The 14,088-nt window shown below is 48.4% G+C and overlaps 1 protein-coding gene across 2 annotated transcripts in view; it reads right to left on the minus strand.

Moving 5' to 3' along the window:
• The window catches only part of LOC132385510 (properdin-like), a 119,140-nt gene extending 105,444 nt beyond the window's left edge, over positions 1-13,696 (minus strand). The window contains exons 1-2 of one of the 2 annotated variants that reach the window (XM_059957639.1): positions 13,249-13,696; positions 12,567-12,717 (exon numbers count right to left, since the gene is read on the minus strand). In XM_059957639.1, coding sequence (XP_059813622.1) covers positions 12,567-12,717; positions 13,249-13,465 — 368 coding nt within the window. In that variant the 5' untranslated portion in view covers positions 13,466-13,696. The remainder of the gene's footprint in view (positions 1-12,566; positions 12,718-13,248) is intronic. The other variant, XM_059957637.1, reaches the window with a different exon arrangement.
• Positions 13,697-14,088: the final 392 nt, after the last annotated feature.

A 14,088-nucleotide genomic window follows, 5' to 3' on the forward strand; every position in this document is an offset into this window, starting at 1 on the left:
GCACTGGACGCAGACTGGGAGACCGTTTTGCTGAACACCTACTGGCTCCGTCGGACACCAGCCAATTCACAGGCGAAGTGTTGCCTCACCTGGAAGGACTGTCTGGGGCCTTGAATGATGGTGAGGGGGAAGTGTAAGGGCAGGTGTAGCACTTGTTCCGTTTACAAGGATAAGTGCCAGAAGGGATATCGGTGGGAAGGGGACCGGGGGGGGGGGGGGGGGGAGATAATGAATGGACAAGGGAGTTGCATAGGGAGCAATCCCTGTGGAAAGCAGAAAGGGTGGGGGGGGGAGGGAAAGATGTGCTTGGTAGTAGGATCCCATTGGTGGTGGCAGAAGTTACGGAGAATTATATGTTGGACCCAGAGGCTGGTAGGTGAGGACGAGGGGAACCCTATCCCGAGTGGGGTGGCTGGAGGATTGGGTGAGATCAGATGTGCATGAAATGGGAGAGATGCGTTTGAGATCAGAGTTGATGGTGGAGGATGGGAAGGCCCTTTCTTTAAAAAAGGAAGACATCTCCTTCGTCCTGGAATGAAAAGCCTCATCCAAAGAGCAGATGCAGCAGAAATGGAGGAATTGAAAGAAGGGAATAGCATTTTTGGAAGAGACAGGGTGGGAAGAGGAATAGTCCAGGTAGCTGTGAGAGTTCATAGGCTTATAGTAGAAATCAGTAGATAAGCCATCTCCAGAGATGGAGACAGAAAGATCAAGAAAGGGGAGGGAGGCAAAGTTAATGAAGTCAACAAGCTCAGCATGCTTGCAGTCGTCGATGTAGTGAAGGAAAAGTGGGGGACAGATATATAGGCTTGGAACATGGACTGTTCCACAAAGCCAGCAAAAAGGCAGGCATAGCTGGGACCCATATGGGCGTCCATGGGTGCTTCTTCGTCTAGTGGAATTAGTCCTTACTCTCATTAATTCTCCTTTGGCTCCTCCCATTTCCTCCAAAAGAAATATATTGATGAGACCCGACACAGACTGGGAGACCTGAACACCTACGCTCTGTCTGCCAGAGAAAGCAGGATCTCCCAGAGGCCACACATTTTAATTCCACATCCCATTTCCATTCTGATATGTCTATCCATGGCCTCCTCTATTGTCAAGATGAAATGGGGTAAGAAGGAGAGGAGGGTTATTATTGGAAGTTAGTGTTCATGCCATCAGGTTGGAGGAACACCTTATATTCAGTCTGGGTAGCCTCCAACCTGATGCTATGAATACTAACTTCCATTAATACCCCTCCTCTCCTTCTTACCCCATCCCTTAGTTATTTATTCATTCATTCCGCCCCCTCCCTTTTTCCTCTCTCTGTCCCTCTCACAATCACTCCTTGCCTGCTCTCCATCTCCCCCCTTTCTTTCTCCCTAGGCCTCTTGTCCCATGATCCTCTCCCTTCTCCAGCTCTGTATCCCTTTTGCCAATCAACTTTCCAGCTCTTAGCTTCATCCCTTCCCCTCCTGTCTTCATTTCGCATTTCCCCCCCCCCACTTCCAAATCTCTTACTATCTTTTCTTTCAGTTAATCCTGACGGAGGGTCTCGGTCCGAAACGTCGACTGTACTTCTTCCTATAGATGCTGCCTGGCCTGCTACTTTCCACCAGTATTTTTGTGTGCTACTCAGGGAAAGTCTATTTTAGATTGAGTGTTGTGTAATAACCCCAATCTAATTAGGGAGCTTAACGTAAAGGAACCCTTAAGAAGCAGTGATCATAACTCATACTTCAATTTGAAAGGGAGAAGCATAAGTCACACGTATCAGTATTGCGATGGAATAATGAGAGTTAAAGATGCATGAGAGAGGAGCTTGCCCAGGTGGATTGGAGGAGTATACTGGGGGTGCAGGGATGACAGCAGAGCAGAGATGGCTGAAGTTTCTGGGAATAGTTCACAAGGTGCAGGATAGATATGTCCCATAGAAGAAGTGTTCTCATATGGCAGGGTTAGGCATCCAAGGAAAGGGCATATAATGTAGTAAAAGTGAGTGGGAAGTAGGATGATTGAGAAGCTTTTAAAATCCAACAAAAGGCAACTAAAAAAGCTTTAAGAAGAGAAAAGATAAAATATGAGGACAGGCTAGCCAATAAGATTTTTCAGTTATATAAAGAGTAAAGAGTAAAAGTTGGTGGGCATTGATATTGGACCACTGGAAAATGATGTTAGTGAGGTAGTAATGGGGGAGAAAGAAATGGGGGAAGAACTTAATGAGTACTTTGCTTTAGTCTTCACTGTGGAAGACACTAGCAGTGTGCCAGAGATCCGTCTGTGTCAGGGAGCAGGTATGAGTGCCATTGCTATTACTGAACTGAATGGTCTTAAGGTGGATAAGTCACCTGGGCCAGATGGACTCCATCTCAGAGTCCTGAGAGAGGTTGCTGAAGAGATAATGGATGCATTGGTCATGATCTTTCAAGGATGAGGAGACTAATGATAAAAATAAGTCGAAGTCAGCATGGTTTCTGTAAAGGGAAATCTTGCCTGTGTTACATACCCCGTAACTGGGTCACTTACCAGCAAAGATAGAGAGGTCTGTTGAAGTCTGATGGTACTATTTTTAACAGTATTTATTGATAAAAATACACAAGAATAATATCAATGCAAACATACAGATAATATATGTTGTCAATACTAAATCTAAAACCGTGGGTATAATAATAATCAATAAGAAATAGCTCTATCGTTGTCTAGGGGATAATGTATTGTCCGATGGAAATATAAAAGTCACTTTAGTTCATTCAAGCTGCAGCTTTCTGGTTTGAGAGAGAGACGGGTTAAAACTTGCCCAGTCCTTTTATGATGTCAATCCTTCGAGAGTCGTTGGGAGTTGATTTTCCCGTTGTTAGCTAAAAACCGTTCTTCTGTGGTCAAGGCACACCGATTCCGGGGCAAATGGAAACGGACGCACGTGGCCTTCCCACCGGCTTTTGCTATTACGGGATCGCTAGCGTTTCTTCTGGTGCATCTGAGGGGCTGTTCCCACAGTCCCTCTTTTATCCTGACTCTCAGGGTCTCAGATGTCAATCAGGTTGGGATGATGCAATCCCTTCACCAATCTCCCCCTTGGTTCATTGCCTGGGGGGGCTTCGATGCATCGTACAGGATGCGATACACAAGTCCGTCTCCAAGAGACAATAGCCAGTATCAATGGGTCCGCCTTTCGGAGGCCAGGACACATTCCAACTCTTTGTGGAGTCTGCATGTCCTTCTCTTATTTCCTGGGTCTCCTGAACTGACTCAATAGTGATCTTACGATTCCCACAAAGGAGGGGGCTACCCCGCACCCTTTGGCCCCTCAGAGCTGAGGTACATTCATAACACCTGACAAACACGAGGAAATCTGCAGATGCTGGAAATTCAAACAGCAACACACACAAAATGCTGGTGGAACACAGCGGGCCAGGCAGCATCTATAGGGAGAAGCGCTGTCGACGTTTCGGACCGAGACCCTTCGTCAGGACTAACTGAAAGAAAAGATAGTAAGAGATTTGAAAGTAGTGGGGGGAGGGGGAAATGCGAAATGATAGGAGAAGACCGGAGGGGGTGGGATGAAGCTAAGAGCTGGAAAGGTGATTGGCGAAAGTAATACAGAGCTGGAGAAGGGAAAGGATCATAGGACGGGAGGCCTCGGGAGAAAGAAAGAAGCACCAGAGGGAGATGGAGAACAGGCAAACAACTAAATATGTCAGGGATGGGGTAAGAAGGGGAGGAGGGGCATTAATGGAAGTTAGAGAAGTCAATGTTCATGCCATCAGGTTGGAGGCTACCCAGCCGTATATAAGGTGTTGTTCCTCCAACCTGAGTTTGGATTCATTTTGACAGTAGAGGAGGCCATGGATAGACATATCAGAATGGGAATGGGACATGGAATTAAAATGTGTGGCCACTGGGAGATCCTGCTTTCTCTGGCAGACCAAGCGTAGGTGTTCAGCGAAACGGTCTCCCAGTCTGTGTTGGGTCTCACCAATATATAAGAGGCCACACCAGGAGCACCGGACGCAGTATACCACACCAGCCGACTCACATGTGAAGTGTCACCTCACCTGGAAGGGCTGTCTGGGGCCCTGAATGGTGGTGAGGGAGGAAGTGTAAGGGCAGGTGTAGCACTTGTTCCATTTACAAGGATAAGTGCCAGGAGAGAGAGATCGGTGGGGAAGGATGGGGGGAACCAGTGGACAAGGGAGTCGCGTAGGGAGCGATCTCTGCGGAAAGCAGAAAGAGTGGGGTTGGGAAAGATGTGCTTGGTAGTGGGATCCTGTTGGAGGTGGCGGAAGTTACTGAGAATTATACGTTGGACCTGGAGGCTGGTGGGGTGGTAGGTGAGGACAAGGGGAACCCTATCCTGAGTGGGTTGGCAGGCGGATGGGGTGAGGGCAGATGTGCGGGAAATGGGAGAGTTGCGTTTGAGAGCAGAGTTGATGGTGGAAGAAGGGAAGCCCCTTTGTTTAAAAAAGGAAGACATCTCCTTCATCCTGGAATGAAAAACCTCATCCTGAGAGCAGATGCAGCTGAGATGGAGGAATTCTGAGCAAGGGATAGCTTTTTTGCAAGAGAAAGGGTGGGAAGAGGAATGTCCAGGTAGCTGTGAGAGTCTGGAGGCATATAGTAGATAGTAGCCGTCTCCAAAGATGGAGACAGAAATATCAAGAAAGGGGAGGGAGGTGTCAGAAATGGACCAGGTAAATTTGAGGGCAGGGTGAAAGTTGGAGGCAAAGTTAATGAAGTCGACGAGCTCAGCACGCGTGCAGGAGGCAGCGCCAATGCAGTCGTCGATGTAGCGAAGGAAAAGAGGGGGATGGATACCCATATAGACTTGGAACATTGACTGTTCCACAAAGCTAACAAAAAGGCAGGCATAACTGGGACCCATACGGGTGCCCATGGCTATACCCTTGGTTTGGAGGAAGTGGGAGAAGCCAAAGGAGAAATTATTGAGAGTAAGAACTAATTCCGCTAAACGGAGGAGAGTGGTGGTAGAGGGGAATTGGTTAGGTCTGGAATCCAAAAAGAAGTGAAGAGCTTTGAGGCCATCCGGGTGGGGGATGGAGGTATATAGGGACTGGACGTCCATGGTTAAAATAAGGCGGTGGGGGCCAGGGAACATAAAATCATTGAAAAAATTCAAAGCATGAGAAACGTCACGAACATAGGTGGGAAGAGATTGAACAAGGGGGGGGGATAAGACAGTGTCAAGGTATGCAGAAATGAGTTCGGTGGGGCAGGAGCAAGCTGAGACAACCTGGACAGGCAGGTTTGTGGATCTTGGATAGGAGGTAGAAACAGGAAGTGCGGGGTGTCTTGCCTGACAAATTGGTTAGACTTCTTTGAGGAAGTAACAGGCAGGGTGGACAAAGGAGAGGCAGTGGTTGTCATTTACTTGGGTTTTTAGAAGGCATTGGACAAAGTGCCACGTGAGACTGGTTAACAAAATAAAATCCTATTGCATTGTAGGAAAGACACTGGCATGGATAGAGGAATGGCTGACAGCAAGCTGGCAGTGAGTGAGAATTTCTGGTTGGCTGCCAGTGACTAGTGGTGTTCCTCAGGTGTCAGTATCGGGACCGTTACTTTTCACATTGTTTGTCAGTGATTTGGATAATGAAATTGATTTGGGGCAATGTTTGGTGGGATAGGTGGGAGGTGTAGGTTCTGCTGAGGAAGCAATGAGATTGCAGCAGGACTTAGACAAATTGGAAGATAGGGCAAAAAAGTGGCAGATGAAATACTGAGTTGGAAAATGCATGATTGCATTTTGGTAAAAGGAACAATATTGCAAACTATTATCTAAATGGGGAGAAGGTTCAAACATCAGAGGTGCAGAGGGATTTGAAGTCCTCATACAAGTTAATCTACAGGCTGAGTCTGTGATAAAAAAGGAAAATGCAATGTTGGCATTTATTCAAGGGAATAGAGTATAAAAGCAAGGAGATAATGCTGAGGCTTTATAAGACACTAGTTAGGTCACACTTACAAGTACTGTCAACAATTTTGGGTGCCATATCTCAGAAAGGATGTGTTGTCATTGGAGAGAGTCCAGAGGAGGTTCAAGATGATGATTCCAGGAATGAAAGGGTTAACATATGAGGAGCATTTGGCAGCTAGATAGGATGGTTGTGGAGAGGATGTTTCCTGTGGTAGGGTGTCCAGAACAAGGTCACAGCCTAAAAATTGAGGGGCAACCTTTTAGAACAGAGGAGAGGAGGAGGAAATTTTAAGCCAGAAAATAGTGAATCTGTGGAATGCTTTGCCACAGATTGTGTTGTAGGCCAAGTCTGTTTTAAAGCAGAAGTTCAGAGTTTCCTGATTGGTGAGGGCATCAAAGGATATGGTGAGAAGGCAGGTGTATGGGGTTGACTGGGATATGGCATGATGGAATGGTGGAGCAGACTCGATGGGCTGAATGGCCTAATTTTGCTCCTATATTTTATGGTCTTAAATTGAAATCCTCCCTGACCATTGCAGTTCCTTAACTCTACCCACAAGGATTCTACAATCTCACGTCACCTCTTTCTAATGATTTGAAAGCCGCCCCCTCCCTCTGCCTACCTCTCAGTCCTTTCGGTACATCCTTTGATGTTAAGCTCCGAACTATAATCTTTTTCGTGTGATGCCCACAATGTTAAACTTGCCAATCTCTAACCGTGCTAATATTCATCTACCTCATTCCATATGCTGCAAGCATTCAAATATAATACCTTTAGTCCTGTATTCCTGTACCCTTTTCGATTTTGACCCCTTTTACATTGCAACTCATCCCGTTGACTGTCATTTTGCCCTAGCATCAGCCTCTCCTTGCTAGCAGTCTCCCTACACGTTGCCTCTGTTTATAAACCAACAGCCCTATCACTCCTGAATGGCTCTGTCTAATCTGTCGACAAGGATATTGGTTCCCCCTTGGGTTCGGGCGTAACCTGTCCCTTTTGTACAGGTCATACCTTCCACAGAAGAGATCCCAATGATCTAGAAATCAGAATCTCTGCCCTCTGAACCAGTGTCTCAGCCAAGCGTTCAACTGCCAAAAGATCCTATTCTTACCCTGACTGGCATGTGGCAGTCCAGGGATCATTACCTTGAAGGTGTCTCTTTTCAGCTTTCTACCTGGATCCCCAAATTTTCTCTTCACGACCTCCCCACTTTTCCTACCTATGTTATTAGTGCCAGTATGTGCCAAGACTTCTGGCTGCTCACCTTCCCCCTTTAGAATGTCATGGACCTGATCCAAGATATCCCTGACCTTGCACCTGTTACGAATCTGCCACAACACTGAGGGGCCGAAGGGTACAAAGTCGCCCCCTCCTTTTTGAGAATCACAAGATCGCTATTAATTTGGGTTTTGGACCCAGGAAATGAGAGAGAATCCACAAGGTTTGGAATGTGTCCTGGCCTCAGCAAAACAAAACCACTGATAACGGCTATTGTCTCTCTCAATTGTGTATTGAGTACTGTACTATTCATTGAAGCCCCTCGGGGACAACCAGAGTGGGCTGGTTGAGGGATTACATCATCCTAACCTGATTGACATCTGAGACCCCGTGAGTAAGAATAAAAGAGGGTCTGGGGAACAACCCCTTTAGACACCAGGAGAAACGCTAGAAATCCCGTGACAGCGTTTAATAGCGACAGCCGGTGGGGGGCCCGTGTGCGTCCTTCCCTTGCCTGGGATTGGCGGGCTCACCACGGAAGAACGGCTTTAGCTAAAGGAGAGGCCACAAGTGAACGGCCACACCAACGGGACTCCCGACGGATCGAAATCATAAAAGGAATTGGCAAGTTTTTCTCCAAATCTCTCTCTCTCTCTCTCTCCAACCATTGCAAACCCAGCGGTCCCCAAAGGCTGCAGCCTGCATGAACTGAGTGACTTGTATTTTTCCATTGGACAATTCATTATCCCCTAGACAACAATAGAGCTTATTTTTTATTGATTATTATTATACCCGCACTTTTAGATTTAGTATTGACGACGTATATTATCTGTATATTTGCATTGATATTATTTTTGTGTATTTTTACTACCTCCCTATCTTTGCTGGTAAGTGACCCAGTTACGGGGTTCGTAACACACTGAAGAGGCAATATACCACCTGGGTGTCTATCTCATCCACAAAACCTCATGTCTACTCCTCTAACTATGAAATCAAACACTACTACAGTTCTCTTCTCCACCTTCCCTTTCCCTTCTGAGCCACAGGGGCACTCTGCACTGGCTGCCCATTTCCTTTCACTCTCCTGCAGTCACCCAGGTATCTGCCTCCCGTAACTGAGGGGTGACTACCTCCTATCACTTCCTCAGTCTCCCGTACCAGTCAATAGACAATAGGTGCAGAAGTAGACCATTCGGCCCCTGGAGCCTGCACCGCCATTTTGAGATCATGGCTGATCAATTACCATCAATACCCGGTTCCTGCCTTGTCCCCATATCCCTTGATCCCCCTATCCATAAGATACCTATCTAGCTCCTTCTTGAAAGCATCCAGAGAACTGGCCTCCACTACCTTCCGAGGTAGTGCATTCCAGACCCCCACAACTCTCTGGGAGAAGTTTTTCCTTAACTCTGTCCTAAATGACCGACCCCTTATTCTCAAACCATGCCCTCTGGTACTGGACTCTCCCAGCATCTGGAACATATTTCCTGCCTCTATCTTGTCCAATCCCTTAATAATCTTATATGTTTCAATCAGATCCCCTCTCAATCTCCTTAATTCCAGCATGTACAAGCCCAGTCTCTCTAACCTCTCTGCGTAAGACAGTCCAGACATCCCAGGAATTAATCTCGTGAATCTACGCTGCACTTCCTCTACAGCCAGGATGTCCTTCCTTAACCATGGAGACCAAAACTGTACACAATACTCCAGGTGTGGTCTCACCAGGGCCCTGTACAAATGCAAAAGGATTTCCTTGCTCTTGTACTCAATTCCCTTTGTAATAAAGGCCAACATTCCATTAGCCTTCTTCACTGCCTGCTGCACTTGCTCATTCACCTTCAGTGACTGATGAACAAGGACTCCAAGATCTCTTTGTATTTCTCCCTTACCCAACCCTACACTGTTCAGATAATAATCTGCCTTCCTGTTCTTACTCCCAAAGTGGATAACCTCACACTTATTCACATTAACCATCATCTGCCAAGTATCTGCCCACTCACCCAGCCTATCCAAGTCACCCTGAATTCTCCTAACATCCTCATCACATGTCACACTGCCACCCAGCTTAGTATCATCAGCAAATTTGCTGATGTTATTTTTTTATGCTTTCATCCAAATCGTTAACATAAATGGTAAACAGCTGTGGTCCCAATACCGAGCCCTGTGGCACCCCACTAGTCACCACCTACCATTCCGAGAAACACCCATTCACCGCTACCCTTTGCTTTCTATCTGTCAACCAGTTTTCTATCCATGTCAATATCTTCCCCCCGATGCCATGAGCTTTGATTTTACCCACCAATCTTCTATGTGGGACCTTATCAAATGCCTTCTGAAAATCGAGGTACATTACATCCACTGGATCTCCCCCGTCTAACTTCCTGGTTACATCTTCGAAAAACTCCAACAGATTAGTCAAGCATGATTTGCCCTTGGTAAATCCATGCTGGCTCGGCCCAATCCTATCACTGTTATCTAGATATGCCACTATTTCATCCTTAATAATGGACTTCAGCATCTTCCCCACCACCGATGTCAGGCTGACAGGTCGATAGTTCTTGGTTTTCTCCCTCCCTCTTTTCTTAAAAAGTGGGATAACATTAGCCAATCTCCAATCCTCAGGAACTGATCCTGAATCTAAGGAACATTGGAAAATGATTACCAATGCATCCGCAATTTCCAGGGCCACCTCCTTTAGTACCCTGGGATGCAGACCATCTGGACTTGGGGATTTGTCAGCCTTCAGTCCCATCAGTTTTCTCATCACCGTTTCCTTCCGAATGTCAATGTTTCATTTCCTCTGTTACCCTATCCTTGGCCCATCCATACATCTGGGCGATTGCTTGTGTCTTCCTTAGTGAAAACAGATTTAAAGTACTCATTAAATTCTTCTGCCATTTCTCTGTTTCCCATAACAATTTCACCCAATTCATTCTTCAAGGGCCCAACATTGTTCTTAACTATCTTGTTTCTCTTCACATACCTAAAAAAGCTTTTGCTATCTTCCTTTATATTCCTGGCTAGCTTGCATTTGTACCTCATTTTTTCTCCCCGTATTGTCTTTTTAGTTAAGTTCTGTTGTTCTTTGAAAACTTCCCAATCATCTGTCCTCCCACTCACCTTAGCCCTGTCATATTTCCTTTTTTTCTAAATGCTATGCAATCTCTGACTTCTTTGTCAACCACTGTGGCCCCTTTCCCCCCTTTGAATCCTTCCTTCTCTGGGGGATGAACTTATTTTGCACCTTTTGCATTATTCCCAAGAATACCTGCCATTGTTGTTCCACTGTCTTTTCTGCTAGGCTATCCGTCCAGTCATCTTTGGCCAGCTCCTCCCTCATGGCTCCATAGTTTCCCCTGTTCATCTGCAACACTGACAACTCCGATCTGCCCTTGTCCTTCTCAAATTGCAGATAAAAGCTTATCATATTATGATCACTACCTCCTAATGGCTCCTTTACTTCAAGGTCTCTTATCAAATCCTGTTCATTACATAACACTAAATCCAGAATAGTCTTGTCCCTGGTCGGCTCTCATACAAGCTGTTCCAAGAATGCATCCCGTAGGCACTCTACAAACTCCCTATCCTGGGGTCCAGCACCAACCTGATTCTCCCAATTCACCTGCACGTTGAAATCCCCCATAACTACTGCGACATTACTCTTGCCACCTGCCAATGTTAACTCCCTACTCAACTTGCACCCAAAATCCATGCTACTGTTTGGTGGCCTGTAGACAACACCTATTTGGGTCCTTTTGCCCTTACTGTTCCTCAGTTCTATCCACACAGACACTACTTCTCCTGACCCTATGTACCCCCTTGCAAAGGACTGAATCTCATTCCTCACCAACAGGGCCACCCCACCCCCTCTGCCCACATTTCTGTCCCTACGATAGCACGTATACCCTTGTACATTCATTTCCCAGGTCCGATCTCCCTGCAGCCATGTCTCCGTTATCCCAACAACATCATAGTTACCCATTCGCACCTGGGCTTCAGCTCATCCGCCTTATTTCTGACACCGTGCATTCAGATAAAGAATTTTTAACCCATTTCTCCTCTCTCTTTTTGAATCGCTGCCTATTGTGCTTAACCCAGCTCCCCGAACTCCCATCGGGCTATACGCCCCTAGAATTAGGTTGTCCTTCCTAAATTTACTTATTCTTTCAACACATTTAACTCCATGTTCCGTCAGACTCAGTACATGAGTCGAAGGGCATCGAGCTGCAGCTCCAGTTCCTTACCTCGTTCTCTGAGGAGCTGCAGCTGGGTGCACCTGGTGCAGATGTGGTTATCCAGGAGGCTGGAGGTCTCCCAGAATTCCCACATCTCACACAAGGAGCGCAACACAGCCCCCTCACTGCAGTAACAGTTGAAGAATGAAGAAGAAACTCACCAGACACTTAACTTGCCCAAGTCTGTTCTCTCCGAAGCCTCCCCACTCTAACGCTGATCCACTCCACACAATGGGCCACTCCTGCTGGTACCTGCCTTACTTTTTTGTCTTTGCTAATGAATCATGACAGTGGCAGCAAAAAAAGCTGAAATCCCATGGAAGCTCCATTTTAGTATCTCTCCCTCCCAGACCTGAGACCTCCTCCATGGAGTCAGCTGCAACAATGCCACGGTAAAAAGCCACTCGTATACTCCAGGAGTCCAACACAGAGTGAAAGACTTTGCACACCATCTGATTACACAACCCCGGGGTTGGGCACAGAGTGGAACTCCCTTCACACAGCCCTGTAGTAAGACACAGAGAGGGGCCCTGTCTGCGCCATGCCATTACATATTCATGGGGTCAGACACAGAGTGAGGCCCCCTCCACTCCATCCCATCAGACAGAACCCGAAAACACCCCCCCCCAAGGGCTCAGACACAGAGTGAAGCTCTCTTCACACATTCCTGGGGTCAGACACAGAGTGAATCTCCTTCCACAACGTCCCATCACACACATTCCTGGGGTCAGACAGAGTGAAGTTCCCTCCACATCATCCCATCACACACACTCCTGGGTCAGACACAGAGTGAATCTCCTTCCACAACGTCCCATCACACACATTCCTGGGGTCAGACAGAGTGAAGTTCCCTCCACATCATCCCATCACACACACTCCTGGGTCAGACACAGAGTGAATCTCCTTCCACAACGTCCCATTCACACACTTCCAGGGTCAGACACAGAGTGAAACTCTCTGCACACTGTCCCATCATACACGCTCCTGGGGTCAGACACAGAGTGAAACTCTCTGCACACTGTCCCATCATACACATTCCTGGGGTCAGACACAGAGTGAAACTCTGCACACCGTCCCATCACACACTCCTGAGGTGAAGCTCCCACACTATCCTGTTGCATACACCGGCATTAGACACTGTCCAATCGAATTCTCCTGAGGTAGGGAGGGAGTGAAGGTGTGTGATACTCACCGGCACAGGATTGATTTGCCGTCAGCATTCCTCTGGAAGCAGTAATTCGGGTTCAGACAGCAGTCTTTCTCCTCAATGTTGTCCCCGAGCAGGTCAGTGCAGGTGAATGTGCTGTAGTCCATTGCAGTGTAGCATCGTACCCTGGCCGTCTCTGGCAGGGGACAACGAGTTAAACCCTTCGACCATCAATCAGACCCTCTGTGTACCCCACAGGCCGATCTTTTTCCAGCCGACAGACATTGGGGATTCGACAGCTCAACAGGTGGCGAGATGGGATTCTCCGCCTGGAACCCCGCCTCCAGCTCCAGGCTCTGTATTCGACTCCTGAAACTGCACAGCTGGAGCGCATAGACATACGCTAGGAGCACACTCCACCGTGTGGCGATTTTTCCCACAACATAGCAATCTCTCCCCACCACCCCTCCCACAGAGCGGTCTACCCATCTTACTGCCCCTCCCAGACCACGGCACTCTCTCCTCACTGCCCCTCACACAACGCAACCCTCCCGCAGCACGGAGCTCCATTCAGCTGTGTCTGGAAAATTCCAGACGCACAGCAAATTCCTTCCCCATTTGGGACATGAGCTGCTGAAAAGGCCGTATGGGAAAGGAGGGCGGCGCGTCTCCGCCCTAAGCTTGTATGACGATCCCCAGGGAGGGTGCTGGAGGCCCTGGTACCTACCTGTGAGGCTGGGACAGAGAGCAAGGAGCAGGAGGTAAGCCTGGTGTCCCCTTGCCATGGTGTAGGATTGAGTGCTGGACTCTGTCCGCTGGAAGTGTGAATGACCGGGAGGCCGAGAGCTCACTGTGACGACAGCTGGTTCTTTTCTCAATGTTTGCTCCCTTATCTGCGAGGGCTGTGTATTCCAGGAAAGATCTTTCCCACCCACGCTCCCCATCCATATAGGATGTTGCAACTGAGCGGCAGGAGGATGGTGAGCTGTCCCAGATCCCACTCAGTGACATGGGCCGAGGATTAAAGTGTCAGTCGCAGGACACAGCTGGGGTAACCCAGACCAGCCTCAATGGGGCCGGGGGACGGCACCAGAGGAGGCCTCGGTCTCATCCCACACACGGAATGGCAGACCCCCACCCCACAGTGCGGCTCTCCCTCCTCACCGCCCCTCCCACAGCACGGCTCTCCCTCCTCACCGCCCCTCCCACAGCACGGCTCTCCCTCCTCACCGCCCCTCCCACAGAACGGCTCTCCCTCCTCACCGACCATCCCACAGAACGGCTCTCCCTCCTCACCGCCCCTCCCACAGAACGGCTCTCCCTCCTCACCGACCCTCCCACAGTGCCACTCCCTCCTCACCGCCCCTCCCACAGAACGGCTCTCCCTCCTCACCGCCCCTCCCACAGAACGGCTCTCCCTCCTCACCGACCCTCCCACAGTGCGGCTCTCCCTCCTCACCGCCCCTCCCACAGAACGGCTCTCCCTCCTCACCGCCCCTCCCACAGAACGGCTCTCCCTCCTCACCGCCCCTCCCACAGAACGGCTCTCCCTCCTCACCGCCCCTCC

The sequence above is a fragment of the Hypanus sabinus genome (assembly GCF_030144855.1).
Source record: "Hypanus sabinus isolate sHypSab1 chromosome 24 unlocalized genomic scaffold, sHypSab1.hap1 SUPER_24_unloc_4, whole genome shotgun sequence".
Taxonomy (NCBI): Eukaryota; Metazoa; Chordata; class Chondrichthyes; order Myliobatiformes; family Dasyatidae; genus Hypanus; species Hypanus sabinus.